This window comes from Hypanus sabinus (genome assembly GCF_030144855.1).
Source record: "Hypanus sabinus isolate sHypSab1 chromosome X2 unlocalized genomic scaffold, sHypSab1.hap1 SUPER_X2_unloc_3, whole genome shotgun sequence".
Lineage (NCBI taxonomy): Eukaryota > Metazoa > Chordata > Chondrichthyes > Myliobatiformes > Dasyatidae > Hypanus > Hypanus sabinus.
Window position 1 is genome coordinate 150,854 of NW_026779001.1, and position 16,229 is coordinate 167,082.

Below are 16,229 nucleotides of genomic sequence, written 5' to 3' on the forward strand. Positions count from 1 at the left end.
ATCTGACAGGAGAGGAGAGTGGACCGTGGGAGAAAGGGAAGGAGGAGGGACACCGGGGGAGGTGACGGTGGGGAAGGTAAAGGGCTGGAGAGGAAGGAATCTGATAGGAGAGGAGAGTGGACCGGGGGTGAAAGGGAAGGAGGAGGGACACCAGGGGGATGTGATGGGTGGGAGAGGTAAAGGGCTGGAGAGGAAGGAATCTGATAGGAGAGGAGAGTGGACCGTGGGAGAAAGGGAAGGAGGAGGGACACCAGGGGGAGGTGATGGGTGGGGAAGGTAAAGGGCTGGAGAGGAAGGAATCTGATAGGAGAGGAGAGTGGACCGTGGGAGAAAGGGAAGGAGGAGGGACACCAGGGGGAGGTGATGGGTGGGAAAGGTAAAGGGCTGGAGAGGAAGGAATCTGACAGGAGAGGAGAGTGGACCGTGGGAGAAAGGGAAGGAGGAGGGACACCAGGGGGAGGTGATGGGTGGGGAAGGTAAAGGGCTGTAGAGGAAGGAATCTGACAGGAGAGGAGAGTGGTCGTGGGAGAAAGGGAAGGAGGAGTGACACCAGGGGGAGATGATGGGTGGGAAAGGTAAAGGGCTGGAGAGGAAGGAATCTGACAGGAGAGGAGAGTGGACCGTGGGAGAAAGGGAAGGAGGAGGGACACCAGGGGGAGGTGATGGGTGGGAGAGGTAAAGGGCTGCAGAGGAAGGAATCTGATAGGAGAGGAGAGTGGACCGTGGGAGAAAGGGAAGGAAGAGGGACACCAGGGGGAGGTGATGGGTGGGGAAGGTAAACGGCTGGAGAGGAAGGAATCTGACAGGAGAGGAGAGTGGACCGTGGGAGAAAGGGAAGGAAGAGGGACACCAGGGGGAGGTGATGGGTGGGGAAGGTAAAGGGCTGGAGAGGAAGGAATCTGACAGGAGAGGAGAGTGGTCGTAGGAGAAAGGGAAGGAGGAGGGACACCAGGGGGAGGTGATGGGTGGGGAAGGTAAAGGGCTGGAGAGGAAGGAATCTGACAGGAGAGGAGAGTGGACAGTGGGAGAAAGGGAAGGAGGAGGGACACCAGGGGGAGGTGACGGGTGGGAGAGGTAAAGGGCTGGAGAGGAAGGAATCTGATAGGAGAGGAGAGTGGATCGTGGGAGAAAGGGACGGAGGAGAGACACCAGGGGGAGGTGATGGGGGGGAGAGGTAAAGGGCTGGAGAGGAAGGAATCTGATAGGAGAGGAGAGTGGACCGTGGGCGAAAGGGAAGGAGGAGGGACACCAGGGGGAGGTGATGGGTGGGAGAGGTAAAGGGCTGGAGAGGAAGGAATCTGACAGGAGAGGAGAGTGGACCATGGGAGAAAGGGAAGGAGGGGGGACACCAGGGGGAGGTGATGGGTGGGGAAGGTAATGGGCTGGAGAGGAAGGAATCTGATAGGAGAGGAGGGTGGACCGTGGGAGAAAGGGAAGGAGGAGGGACACCAGGGGGAGGTGACGGGTGGGAAAGGTAAAGGGCTGGAGAGGAAGGAATCTGATAGGAGAGGAGAGTGGACCGTGGGAGAAAGGGAAGGAGGAGGGACACCAGGGGGAGGTGATGTGTGGGGAAGGTAAAGGGCTGGAGAGGAAGGAATCTGACAGGAGAGGAGAGTGGACCGTGGGAGAAAGGGAAGGAGGATGGATACCAGGGGGAGGTGATGGGTGGGAGTGACAAAGGGCTGGAGTGGAAGGAATCTGACAGGAGAGGAGAGTGGACCGTGGGAGAAAGGGAAGGAGGAGGGACACCAGGGGGAGGTGACGGGTGGGGAAGGTAAAGGGCTGGAGAGGAAGGAATCTGACAGGAGAGGAGAGTGGACCGTGGGAGAAAGGGAATGAGGAGGGACACCAGGGGGAGGTGATGGGTGGGAGTGACAAAGGGCTGGAGAGGAAGGAATCTGACAGGAGAGGAGAGTGGACTGCACACGGTGGAATCCCAAAGCAACACACTCACACACAAGATGCTGGTCAAACTCAGTAGCTCAGGCATCATCTATGGAGGGGTATAAACAGTGAGCTTTTTAGGCTGAAACCCTTCCTTAAGACTAGAAAGGAAGGGGGATTAAGAGGGAAGGACAATCGAGAAAGCGATAGGAAATGATAGGTCGAAAAGGCAGAGGGCTGAAGATGAAGCACTCTGATTGGTGAGGGGAGTGAGACCATGAGAGAAAAGGAAGGAGGCGGAGGGGACACTGGAGGGAGGTGATAGGCATGTTTGGAGAAGAGATGGGAAGAGTCCAGGGTGGGGAATTGAAAGAGGGTGAATGGAAACGTAGGGGGCGGGGAGAAGGGAGGAACTTGATTTTAAGTATATGTAATTAATCCCACAGACAAGTAAGTTGCGTGGGCACCACACAGCGTAGGCCCAGAACGCCCCCCGTATCTTCAGTGGGTGCAGATTTCCCGTGGTTAACTCTTCGGTCGGTCTGCTCCCTGCACGGCGCGATGGGGTCAGCTCCCGGCTGCCGGGGGGGAACCACAGCGGGAAATTGAGAAGTTCGCAGGTTGTTTGTCGGTGGTTGAGCTGGCTGGGTTGGTGGCAAGGCGGCCCGGGGTGGAACTAACCTCTCTGCCTTCACTCCGGCGCAGGGAAGCTGTACGCCGTGGGGGACATTCCGCCCATGGGGAGCGTCGACGCGGAGTACGAGCTGGGGCTGGTGCACGGCGAGGACGCGCCGGCCGGCCAGCCCGTGGCCCGGGTCACCCCGCCGCTTTCCGGCATCAACCCCCCCAACCCCGCCATGGAGGCGCTGGCCTCGCAGAAGCGCGAGGTGCAGAACCGGTCCCCGGTCAGCTTCCGCGAGGGCCGGAGAGCCTCGGACACTTCCCTGACGCAAGGTGAGCGCCCGGCCCGCCTCAACGTCGGCCTCCTCCGTCCAGTCCCGCCGAATTGTTCCTTCAATTTCTGTACAGATACGGGGCTGCCCCCCCCCACCGCAACAACCCCCCTCGGTTTAGACCATGTGAGCCGCAGGAACGTAATCTGCCCCCACGGCTTGTCGAGTCTGCTCCGCCATTTTATCACGGCCCCCACCCGCATCTCCTATCTTGTCCCCGCATCGGTTCCTGCCCAGACCAGTCGACGACCTCTCGACCTCTGCCTTAAACACGCCCAACGACCTGGCCCGCCCCAAGCTAATCACGGGGCAACTCGCCACGACCCACCAGGCCGACCAACCCCCCCTACGTCTTTCGGCCGCGGGAGGAAACCGGAGCTCCCAGGGGGAAATCCTGACAGTAACTACGACGACGGAACCCGGACGCCCCCGAGCTGTAAATGCCACCGCAGCGACCTCTGCAGCAGGGATCTAATCAGTGGTTTCGGAGCCTTCCCTGACAGACCGGGGGCCAGGTGCCAGTCGGAGTGCGGGAAGCTGGCCGGGCACCTGGGGGGTGGGCAGGGCCTCCTTTCAATCTGCCGGTCACGAGGGTGTGGAGTCACAGACCGGCTAATGAGCAGTAAGGGAAGATTTCAACGCCGGGTCAAGTCTCGACAAGTTCTCACAACAGTCTGTCTCTTTGTATGCCTGACGTTACTGATAACTACCTTTGTCTCCAGTTAGTATAATTTTGAAAATCCCATGATATATTGAAGGGATGTTGGGCTGAGAGGCCGTGATGAAACGGTGGAGCAGACTCGGTGGGGCAGAATAATCTTATGCTCCTGTATCTTGCAGTCTTGCAGTGCAGAATTTTGTAAAGTTTTTTAACAAATCGGACAAAAGCATTGAGGGTATTTTCGTCCGGTGTTTCCGTGAGCAGTAAGTGGTCCATTACACAGAAAAAAAACACATCAGCTGAGAAAATTTTTGTGCTTCTCTGTTTTTTAAAATTGAGATCCAGCGCTGTCGTTATAGACAGAGGAGGGAATTGAACCCTGGTCGCTGCTACTGTGCTGACCGCAACACCACCGCCGCCACGGTGGTGGGAATTTGTCCCTCGGCTGGCTGGGGTTGGAACCGCGCGCCTGGTTTGTCGCTCCAGAACGGGACAGGACTAATGGCGGAGCAGTGGGTGTTGCTGTTTAGAAACGGACTTCAGTGACGCCTCTGAGGAGGTTGCGTGAGGCAAGCCGGTCTGGAAGATTAGAGAGCTAGCAAACGGATTGAGAGGGAGGGAGGGAAAGAGGGAGATTCAGAGGGAGGTGTGAGATTCAGAGGGAGGTGGGAGATTCAGAGGAAGGTGGGAGATTCAGAGGGAGGGATGGAGATTCAGAGGGAAAGAGGGAGATTCAGAGAGTGGGATGGAGATTCAGAGGGAGGGATGAAGATTCAGAGGGAAAGAGGGAGATTCAGAGAGTGGGATGGAGATTCAGAGGGAGGTGGGAGATTCAGAGGAGGGATGGAGATTCAGAGGGAGGGATGGAGATTCAGAGGGAGGGATGGAGATTCAGAGGGAGGTGGGAGATTCAGAGGAGGGATGGAGATTCAGAGGGAGGTGGGAAATTCAGAGGAGGGATGGAGATTCAGAGGGAGGGATGGAGATTCAGAGGGAGGTGGGAAATTCAGAGGAGGGATGGAGATTCAGAGGGAGGGATGGAGATTCAGAGGGAGGTGGGAGATTCAGAGGGAGGGATGGAGATTCAGAGGGAGGTGGGAGATTCAGAGGAGGGATGGAGATTCAGAGGGAGGGATGGAGATTCAAAGGGAGGGATGGAGATTCAGAGGGAGGTGGGAAATTCAGAGGAGGGATGGAGATTCAGAGGGAGATTCAGAGGAGGGATGGAGATTCAGAGGGAGGTGGGAGATTCAGAGGGAGGGATAGAGATTCAGAGGGAGGTGGGAGATTCAGAGGAGGGATGGAGATTCAGAGGGAGGTGGGAGATTCAGAGGGAGGGATGAAGATTCAGAGGGAGGTGGGAGATTCAGAGGGAGGTGGGAGATTCAGAGGAGGGATGGAGATTCAGAGAGGGATGGAGATTCAGAGGGAGGTGGAAGATTCAGAGGGAAATTCAGAGAGTGGGATGGAGATTCAGAGGGAGGGATGGAGATTCAGAGAGAGGGATGGAGATTCAGAGAGAGGGATGGAGATTCAGAGGGAGGGATGGAGATTCAGAGAGAGGGATGGAGATTCAGAGGGAGGTGGGAGATTCAGAGGGAGGGATGGAGATTCAGAGGGAAATTCAGAGAGTGGGATGGAGATTCAGAGGGAGGGATGGAGATTCAGAGGGAGGTGGGAGATTCAGAGGGAGGTGGGAGATTCAGAGGAGGGATGGAGATTCAGAGGGAGGGATGGAGATTCAGAGGGAGATGGGAGATTCAGAGGGAGGGATGGAGATTCAGAGGGAGGTGGGAGATTCAGAGGAGGGATGGAGATTCAGAGGGAGGGGGGAGATTCAGAAGGAGGGATGGAGATTCAGAGGGAAATTCAGAGAGTGGGATGGAGATTCAGAGGGAGGGATGGAGATTCAGAGAGAGGGATGGAGATTCAGAGAGAGGGATGGAGATTCAGAGAGAGGGATGGAGATTCAGAGGGAGGGATGGAGATTCAGAGAGAGGGATGGAGATTCAGAGAGAGGGATGGAGATTCAGAGGGAGGTGGGAGATTCAGAGAGAGGGATGGAGATTCAGAGGGAGGTGGGAGATTCAGAGGGAGGGATGGAGATTCAGAGAGAGGGATGGAGATTCAGAGGGAGGTGGGAGATTCAGAGGGAGGGATGGTGATTCAGAGAGAGGGATGGAGATTCAGAGGGAGGGATGGAGATTCAGAGAGTGGGATGGAGATTCAGAGGGAGGGATGGAGATTCAGAGGGAGGTGGGAGATTCAGAGGGAGGTGGGAGATTCAGAGGGAGGTGGGAGATTCAGAGGGAGGTGGGAGATTCAGAGGAGGGATGGAGATTCAGAGGGAGGGATGGAGATTCAGAGGGAGGTGGGAGATTCAGAGGGAGGGATGGAGATTCAGAGGGAGGTGGGAGATTCAGAGGGAGGGATGGAGATTCAGAGGGAGGTGGGAGATTCAGAGGAGGGATGGAGATTCAGAGGGAGGTGGGAGATTCAGAGGAGGGATGGAGATTCAGAGGGAGGGTTGGAGATTCAGAGGAGGGATGGAGATTCAGAGGGAGGGATGGAGATTCAGAGGGAAGGATGGAGATTCAGAGGGACGGATGGAGATTCAGAGGGAGGTGGGAGATTCAGAGGGAGGTGGGAGATTCAGAGGGAGGGATGGAGATTCAGACGGAGGGATGGAGATTCAGAGGGAGGTGGGAGATTCAGAGAGATGGATGGAGATTCAGAGAGGGATGGAGATTCAGAGGGAGGTGGGAGATTCAGAGAGAGGGATGGAGATTCAGAGGGAGGTGGGAGATTCAGAGGGAGGGATGGAGATTCAGAGGGAAATTCAGAGAGTGGGATGGAGATTCAGAGGGAGGGATGGAGATTCAGAGGGAGGTGGGAGATTCAGAGGGAGGTGGGAGATTCAGAGGAGGGATGGAGATTCAGAGGGAGGGATGGAGATTCAGAGGGAGATGGGAGATTCAGAGGGAGGGATGGAGATTCAGAGGGAGGTGGGAGATTCAGAGGAGGGATGGAGATTCAGAGGGAGGGGGGAGATTCAGAAGGAGGGATGGAGATTCAGAGGGAAATTCAGAGAGTGGGATGGAGATTCAGAGGGAGGGATGGAGATTCAGAGAGAGGGATGGAGATTCAGAGAGAGGGATGGAGATTCAGAGAGAGGGATGGAGATTCAGAGGGAGGGATGGAGATTCAGAGAGAGGGATGGAGATTCAGAGAGAGGGATGGAGATTCAGAGGGAGGTGGGAGATTCAGAGAGTGGGATGGAGATTCAGAGGGAGGTGGGAGATTCAGAGGAGGGATGGAGATTCAGAGGGAGGTGGGAGATTCAGAGAGAGGGATGGAGATTCAGAGGGAGGTGGGAGATTCAGAGGGAGGGATGGAGATTCAGAGAGAGGGATGGAGATTCAGAGGGAGGTGGGAGATTCAGAGGGAGGGATGGTGATTCAGAGAGAGGGATGTTCAGAGGGAGGGATGGAGATTCAGAGAGAGGGATGGAGATTCAGAGGGAGGTGGGAGATTCAGAGGGAGGGATGGTGATTCAGAGAGAGGGATGGAGATTCAGAGGGAGGGATGGAGATTCAGAGGGAGGTGGGAGATTCAGAGGGAGGGATGGAGATTCAGAGGGAGGTGGGAGATTCAGAGGGAGGGATGGAGATTCAGAGGGAGGTGGGAGATTCAGAGGAGGGATGGAGATTCAGAGGGAGGTGGGAGATTCAGAGGAGGGATGGAGATTCAGAGGGAGGGTTGGAGATTCAGAGGAGGGATGGAGATTCAGAGGGAGGGATGTTCAGAGGGAGGGATGGAGATTCAGAGAGAGGGATGGAGATTCAGAGGGAGGTGGGAGATTCAGAGGGAGGGATGGTGATTCAGAGAGAGGGATGGAGATTCAGAGGGAGGGATGGAGATTCAGAGAGTGGGATGGAGATTCAGAGGGAGGGATGGAGATTCAGAGGGAGGTGGGAGATTCAGAGGGAGGTGGGAGATTCAGAGGGAGGTGGGAGATTCAGAGGAGGGATGGAGATTCAGAGGGAGGGATGGAGATTCAGAGGGAGGTGGGAGATTCAGAGGGAGGGATGGAGATTCAGAGGGAGGTGGGAGATTCAGAGGGAGGGATGGAGATTCAGAGGGAGGTGGGAGATTCAGAGGAGGGATGGAGATTCAGAGGGAGGTGGGAGATTCAGAGGAGGGATGGAGATTCAGAGGGAGGGTTGGAGATTCAGAGGAGGGATGGAGATTCAGAGGGAGGGATGTTCAGAGGGAGGGATGGAGATTCAGAGGGACGGATGGAGATTCAGAGGGAGGTGGGAGATTCAGAGGGAGGTGGGAGATTCAGAGGGAGGGATGGAGATTCAGACGGAGGGATGGAGATTCAGAGGGAGGTGGGAGATTCAGAGAGATGGATGGAGATTCAGAGAGGAATGGAGATTCAGAGGGAGGTGGGAGATTCAGAGAGGGATGGAGATTCAGAGGGTGGGAGATTCAGAGGGAGGTGGGAGATTCAGAGAGGGATGGAGATTCAGAGGGAGGGATGGAGATTCAGAGGGAGGGATGGAGATTCAGAGGAGGGATGGAGATTCAGAGGGAGGGGGAGATTCAGACGGAGGGATGGAGATTCAGAGAGAGGGATGGAGATTCAGAGGAGGGATGGAAATTCAGAGGGAGGGATGGAGATTCAGAGGAGGGATGGAGATTCAGAGGGAGGGATGGAGATTCAGAGGAGGGATGGAGATTCAGAGGGAGGGATGGAGATTCAGAGGGAGGGATGGAGATTCAGAGGAGGGATGGAGATTCAGAGGGAGGGATGGAGATTCAGAGGGAGGAATGGAGATTCAGAGGGACGGATGGAGATTCAGGGAGGTGGGAGATTCAGAGGGAGGGGGGAGATTCAGAGGGAGGGATGGAGATTCAGAGGGAGGGATGGAGATTCAGAGGGAGGGATGGAGATTCAGAGGGAGGTGGGAGATTCAGAGGGAGGGATGGAGATTCAGAGGCGGGATGGAGATTCAGAGGGAGGTGGAAGATTCAGAGGGAGAGATGGAGATTCAGAGGGAGGTGGGAGATTCAGAGGAGGGATGGAGATTCAGAGGGAGGGATGGAGATTCAGAGGGAGGGATGGAGATTCAGAGGAGGGATGGAGATTCAGAGGGAGGTGGGAGATTCAGAGGAGGGATGGAGATTCAGAGGGAGGGATGGAGATTCAGAGGGTCGGATGGAGATTCAGAGGGAGGTGGGAGATTCAGAGGGAGGTGGGAGATTCAGAGGGAGGGATGGAGATTCAGAGGGAGGGATGGAGATTCAGAGGGAGGTGGGAGATTCAGAGGGAGGGATGGAGATTCAGAGGGAGGTGGGAGATTCAGAGGAGGGATGGAGATTCAGAGGGAGGTGGGAGATTCAGAGGAGGGATGGAGATTCAGAGGGAGGTGGGAGATTCAGAGGAGGGATGGAGATTCAGAGGGAGGTGGAAGATTCAGAGAGAGATGGAGATTCAGAGGGAGGTGGAAGATTCAGAGGGAGGTGGGAGATTCAGAGGGAGGTGGGAGATTCAGAGGGAGGTGGGAGATTCAGAGGGAGGTGGGAGATTCAGAGGGAGGGATGGAGATTCAGAGGCGGGATGGAGATTCAGAGGGAGGTGGAAGATTCAGAGGGAGAGATGGAGATTCAGAGGGAGGTGGGAGATTCAGAGGAGGGATGGAGATTCAGAGGGAGGTGGGAGATTCAGAGGAGGGATGGAGATTCAGAGGGAGGGATGGAGATTCCGAGGGAGTGATGGAGATTCAGAGGGAGGGATGGAGATTCAGAGGGACGGATGGAGATTCAGAGGGAGGTGGGAGATTCAGAGGGAGGTGGGAGATTCAGAGGGAGGGATGGAGATTCAGAGGGAGGGATGGAGATTCAGAGGGAGATGGGAGATTCAGAGGGAGGGATGGAGATTCAGAGGGTGGGATGGAGATTCAGAGGGAGGTGGGAGATAGAGGAGAGATGGAGATTCAGAGGGAGGTGGAAGATTCAGAGGGAGAGATGGAGATTCAGAGGGAGGTGGAAGATTCAGAGGGAAATTCAGAGAGTGGGATGGAGATTCAGAGGGAGGGATGGAGATTCAGAGAGAGGGATGGAGATTCAGAGAGAGGGATGGAGATTCAGAGGGAGGGATGGAGATTCAGAGAGAGGGATGGAGATTCAGAGGGAGGTGGGAGATTCAGAGGGAGGGATGGAGATTCAGAGGGAAATTCAGAGAGTGGGATGGAGATTCAGAGGGAGGGATGGAGATTCAGAGGGAGGTGGGAGATTCAGAGGGAGGTGGGAGATTCAGAGGAGGGATGGAGATTCAGAGGGAGGGATGGAGATTCAGAGGGAGATGGGAGATTCAGAGGGAGGGATGGAGATTCAGAGGGAGGTGGGAGATTCAGAGGAGGGATGGAGATTCAGAGGGAGGGGGGAGATTCAGAAGGAGGGATGGAGATTCAGAGGGAAATTCAGAGAGTGGGATGGAGATTCAGAGGGAGGGATGGAGATTCAGAGAGAGGGATGGAGATTCAGAGAGAGGGATGGAGATTCAGAGAGAGGGATGGAGATTCAGAGGGAGGGATGGAGATTCAGAGAGAGGGATGGAGATTCAGAGAGAGGGATGGAGATTCAGAGGGAGGTGGGAGATTCAGAGAGAGGGATGGAGATTCAGAGGGAGGTGGGAGATTCAGAGGGAGGGATGGAGATTCAGAGAGAGGGATGGAGATTCAGAGGGAGGTGGGAGATTCAGAGGGAGGGATGGTGATTCAGAGAGAGGGATGGAGATTCAGAGGGAGGGATGGAGATTCAGAGAGTGGGATGGAGATTCAGAGGGAGGGATGGAGATTCAGAGGGAGGTGGGAGATTCAGAGGGAGGTGGGAGATTCAGAGGGAGGTGGGAGATTCAGAGGGAGGTGGGAGATTCAGAGGAGGGATGGAGATTCAGAGGGAGGGATGGAGATTCAGAGGGAGGTGGGAGATTCAGAGGGAGGGATGGAGATTCAGAGGGAGGTGGGAGATTCAGAGGGAGGGATGGAGATTCAGAGGGAGGTGGGAGATTCAGAGGAGGGATGGAGATTCAGAGGGAGGTGGGAGATTCAGAGGAGGGATGGAGATTCAGAGGGAGGGTTGGAGATTCAGAGGAGGGATGGAGATTCAGAGGGAGGGATGGAGATTCAGAGGGAAGGATGGAGATTCAGAGGGACGGATGGAGATTCAGAGGGAGGTGGGAGATTCAGAGGGAGGTGGGAGATTCAGAGGGAGGGATGGAGATTCAGACGGAGGGATGGAGATTCAGAGGGAGGTGGGAGATTCAGAGAGATGGATGGAGATTCAGAGAGGGATGGAGATTCAGAGGGAGGTGGGAGATTCAGAGAGAGGGATGGAGATTCAGAGGGAGGTGGGAGATTCAGAGGGAGGGATGGAGATTCAGAGGGAAATTCAGAGAGTGGGATGGAGATTCAGAGGGAGGGATGGAGATTCAGAGGGAGGTGGGAGATTCAGAGGGAGGTGGGAGATTCAGAGGAGGGATGGAGATTCAGAGGGAGGGATGGAGATTCAGAGGGAGATGGGAGATTCAGAGGGAGGGATGGAGATTCAGAGGGAGGTGGGAGATTCAGAGGAGGGATGGAGATTCAGAGGGAGGGGGGAGATTCAGAAGGAGGGATGGAGATTCAGAGGGAAATTCAGAGAGTGGGATGGAGATTCAGAGGGAGGGATGGAGATTCAGAGAGAGGGATGGAGATTCAGAGAGAGGGATGGAGATTCAGAGAGAGGGATGGAGATTCAGAGGGAGGGATGGAGATTCAGAGAGAGGGATGGAGATTCAGAGAGAGGGATGGAGATTCAGAGGGAGGTGGGAGATTCAGAGAGTGGGATGGAGATTCAGAGGGAGGTGGGAGATTCAGAGGAGGGATGGAGATTCAGAGGGAGGTGGGAGATTCAGAGAGAGGGATGGAGATTCAGAGGGAGGTGGGAGATTCAGAGGGAGGGATGGAGATTCAGAGAGAGGGATGGAGATTCAGAGGGAGGTGGGAGATTCAGAGGGAGGGATGGTGATTCAGAGAGAGGGATGTTCAGAGGGAGGGATGGAGATTCAGAGAGAGGGATGGAGATTCAGAGGGAGGTGGGAGATTCAGAGGGAGGGATGGTGATTCAGAGAGAGGGATGGAGATTCAGAGGGAGGGATGGAGATTCAGAGGGAGGTGGGAGATTCAGAGGGAGGGATGGAGATTCAGAGGGAGGTGGGAGATTCAGAGGGAGGGATGGAGATTCAGAGGGAGGTGGGAGATTCAGAGGAGGGATGGAGATTCAGAGGGAGGTGGGAGATTCAGAGGAGGGATGGAGATTCAGAGGGAGGGTTGGAGATTCAGAGGAGGGATGGAGATTCAGAGGGAGGGATGTTCAGAGGGAGGGATGGAGATTCAGAGAGAGGGATGGAGATTCAGAGGGAGGTGGGAGATTCAGAGGGAGGGATGGTGATTCAGAGAGAGGGATGGAGATTCAGAGGGAGGGATGGAGATTCAGAGAGTGGGATGGAGATTCAGAGGGAGGGATGGAGATTCAGAGGGAGGTGGGAGATTCAGAGGGAGGTGGGAGATTCAGAGGGAGGTGGGAGATTCAGAGGAGGGATGGAGATTCAGAGGGAGGGATGGAGATTCAGAGGGAGGTGGGAGATTCAGAGGGAGGGATGGAGATTCAGAGGGAGGTGGGAGATTCAGAGGGAGGGATGGAGATTCAGAGGGAGGTGGGAGATTCAGAGGAGGGATGGAGATTCAGAGGGAGGTGGGAGATTCAGAGGAGGGATGGAGATTCAGAGGGAGGGTTGGAGATTCAGAGGAGGGATGGAGATTCAGAGGGAGGGATGTTCAGAGGGAGGGATGGAGATTCAGAGGGACGGATGGAGATTCAGAGGGAGGTGGGAGATTCAGAGGGAGGTGGGAGATTCAGAGGGAGGGATGGAGATTCAGACGGAGGGATGGAGATTCAGAGGGAGGTGGGAGATTCAGAGAGATGGATGGAGATTCAGAGAGGAATGGAGATTCAGAGGGAGGTGGGAGATTCAGAGAGGGATGGAGATTCAGAGGGTGGGAGATTCAGAGGGAGGTGGGAGATTCAGAGAGGGATGGAGATTCAGAGGGAGGGATGGAGATTCAGAGGGAGGGATGGAGATTCAGAGGAGGGATGGAGATTCAGAGGGAGGGGGAGATTCAGACGGAGGGATGGAGATTCAGAGAGAGGGATGGAGATTCAGAGGAGGGATGGAAATTCAGAGGGAGGGATGGAGATTCAGAGGAGGGATGGAGATTCAGAGGGAGGGATGGAGATTCAGAGGAGGGATGGAGATTCAGAGGGAGGGATGGAGATTCAGAGGGAGGGATGGAGATTCAGAGGAGGGATGGAGATTCAGAGGGAGGGATGGAGATTCAGAGGGAGGAATGGAGATTCAGAGGGACGGATGGAGATTCAGGGAGGTGGGAGATTCAGAGGGAGGGGGGAGATTCAGAGGGAGGGATGGAGATTCAGAGGGAGGGATGGAGATTCAGAGGGAGGGATGGAGATTCAGAGGGAGGTGGGAGATTCAGAGGGAGGGATGGAGATTCAGAGGCGGGATGGAGATTCAGAGGGAGGTGGAAGATTCAGAGGGAGAGATGGAGATTCAGAGGGAGGTGGGAGATTCAGAGGAGGGATGGAGATTCAGAGGGAGGGATGGAGATTCAGAGGGAGGGATGGAGATTCAGAGGAGGGATGGAGATTCAGAGGGAGGTGGGAGATTCAGAGGAGGGATGGAGATTCAGAGGGAGGGATGGAGATTCAGAGGGTCGGATGGAGATTCAGAGGGAGGTGGGAGATTCAGAGGGAGGTGGGAGATTCAGAGGGAGGGATGGAGATTCAGAGGGAGGGATGGAGATTCAGAGGGAGGTGGGAGATTCAGAGGGAGGGATGGAGATTCAGAGGGAGGTGGGAGATTCAGAGGAGGGATGGAGATTCAGAGGGAGGTGGGAGATTCAGAGGAGGGATGGAGATTCAGAGGGAGGTGGGAGATTCAGAGGAGGGATGGAGATTCAGAGGGAGGTGGAAGATTCAGAGAGAGATGGAGATTCAGAGGGAGGTGGAAGATTCAGAGGGAGGTGGGAGATTCAGAGGGAGGTGGGAGATTCAGAGGGAGGTGGGAGATTCAGAGGGAGGTGGGAGATTCAGAGGGAGGGATGGAGATTCAGAGGCGGGATGGAGATTCAGAGGGAGGTGGAAGATTCAGAGGGAGAGATGGAGATTCAGAGGGAGGTGGGAGATTCAGAGGAGGGATGGAGATTCAGAGGGAGGTGGGAGATTCAGAGGAGGGATGGAGATTCAGAGGGAGGGATGGAGATTCCGAGGGAGTGATGGAGATTCAGAGGGAGGGATGGAGATTCAGAGGGACGGATGGAGATTCAGAGGGAGGTGGGAGATTCAGAGGGAGGTGGGAGATTCAGAGGGAGGGATGGAGATTCAGAGGGAGGGATGGAGATTCAGAGGGAGATGGGAGATTCAGAGGGAGGGATGGAGATTCAGAGGGTGGGATGGAGATTCAGAGGGAGGTGGGAGATAGAGGAGAGATGGAGATTCAGAGGGAGGTGGAAGATTCAGAGGGAGAGATGGAGATTCAGAGGGAGGTGGAAGATTCAGAGGGAGGTGGGAGATTCAGAGGGAGGTGGGAGATTCAGAGGGAGGTGGGAGATTCAGAGGGAGGGATGGAGATTCAGAGAGAGGGATGGAGATTCAGAGAGAGGGATGGAGATTCAGAGGAGGGATGGAGATTCAGAGGGAGGTGGGAGATTCAGAGGAGGGATGGAGATTCAGAGGGAGGTGGGAGATTCAGAGGGAGGGATGGAGATTCAGAGGGAGGGATGGAGATTCAGAGGGAGATGGGAGATTCAGAGGGAGGGATGGAGATTCAGAGGGTGGGATGGAGATTCAGAGGGAGGTGGGAGATTCAGAGGAGAGATGGAGATTCAGAGGGAGGTGGAAGATTCAGAGGGAGAGATGGAGATTCAAAGGGAGGTGGGAGATTCAGAGGAGGGATGGAGATTCAGAGGGAGGGATGGAGATTCAGAGGGAGGGATGGAGATTCAGAGGAGGGATGGAGATTCAGAGGGAGGTGGGAGATTCAGAGGAGGGATGGAGATTCAGAGGGAGGGATGGAGATTCAGAGGGACGGATGGAGATTCAGAGGGAGGTGGGAGATTCAGAGGGAGGTGGGAGATTCAGAGGGAGGGATGGAGATTCAGAGGGAGGGATGGAGATTCAGAGGGAGGTGGGAGATTCAGAGGGAGGGATGGAGATTCAGAGGGAGGTGGGAGATTCAGAGGAGGGATGGAGATTCAGAGGGAGGTGGGAGATTCAGAGGAGGGATGGAGATTCAGAGGGAGGGTTGGAGATTCAGAGGAGGGATGGAGATTCAGAGGGAGGGATGTTCAGAGGGAGGGATGGAGATTCAGAGGGACGGATGGAGATTCAGAGGGAGGTGGGAGATTCAGAGGGAGGTGGGAGATTCAGAGGGAGGGATGGAGATTCAGACGGAGGGATGATTCAGAGGGAGGTGGGAGATTCAGAGAGATGGATGGAGATTCAGAGAGGGATGGAGATTCAGAGGGAGGTGGGAGATTCAGAGAGGGATGGAGATTCAGAGGGTGGGAGATTCAGAGGGAGGTGGGAGATTCAGAGAGGGATGGAGATTCAGAGGGAGGGATGGAGATTCAGAGGGAGAGATGGAGATTCAGAGGAGGGATGGAGATTCAGAGGGAGTGGGAGATTCAGACGGAGGGATGGAGATTCAGAGAGAGGGATGGAGATTCAGAGGAGGGATGGAAATTCAGAGGGAGGGATGGAGATTCAGAGGAGGGATGGAGATTCAGAGGGAGGGATGGAGATTCAGAGGAGGGATGGAGATTCAGAGGGAGGGATGGAGATTCAGAGGGAGGGATGGAGATTCAGAGGAGGGATGGAGATTCAGAGGGAGGGATGGAGATTCAGAGGGAGGAATGGAGATTCAGAGGGACGGATGGAGATTCAGAGGGAGGTGGGAGATTCAGAGGGAGGGGGGAGATTCAGAGGGAGGGATGGAGATTCAGAGGGAGGGATGGAGATTCAGAGGGAGGGATGGAGATTCAGAGGGAGGTGGGAGATTCAGAGGGAGGGATGGAGATTCAGAGGCGGGATGGAGATTCAGAGGGAGGTGGAAGATTCAGAGGGAGAGATGGAGATTCAGAGGGAGGTGGGAGATTCAGAGGAGGGATGGAGATTCAGAGGGAGGGATGGAGATTCAGAGGGAGGGATGGAGATTCAGAGGAGGGATGGAGATTCAAAGGGAGGTGGGAGATTCAGAGGAGGGATGGAGATTCAGAGGGAGGGATGGAGATTCAGAGGGACGGATGGAGATTCAGAGGGAGGTGGGAGATTCAGAGGGAGGTGGGAGATTCAGAGGGAGAGATGGAGATTCAGAGGGAGGGATGGAGATTCAGAGGGAGGTGGGAGATTCAGAGGGAGGGATGGAGATTCAGAGGGAGGTGGGAGATTCAGAGGAGGGATGGAGATTCAGAGGGAGGTGGGAGATTCAGAGGAGGGATGGAGATTCAGAGGGAGGTGGGAGATTCAGAGGAGGGATGGAGATTCAGAGGGAGGTGGAAGATTCAGAGGGAGAGATGGAGATTCAGAGGGAGGTGGAAGATTCAGAG

At 55.2% G+C, this 16,229-nt stretch overlaps 1 protein-coding gene across 1 annotated transcript in view; it reads left to right on the forward strand.

Annotated features, from left to right (window-relative positions):
• The window catches only part of sik2b (salt-inducible kinase 2b), a gene marked incomplete at its 5' end in the record, with an annotated part of 192,795 nt that overhangs the window by 146,184 nt on the left and 30,382 nt on the right, over positions 1-16,229 (forward strand). Inside the window, one exon of the mRNA XM_059958100.1 lies at positions 2,590-2,838. Coding sequence (XP_059814083.1) covers positions 2,590-2,838 — 249 coding nt within the window. The remainder of the gene's footprint in view (positions 1-2,589; positions 2,839-16,229) is intronic.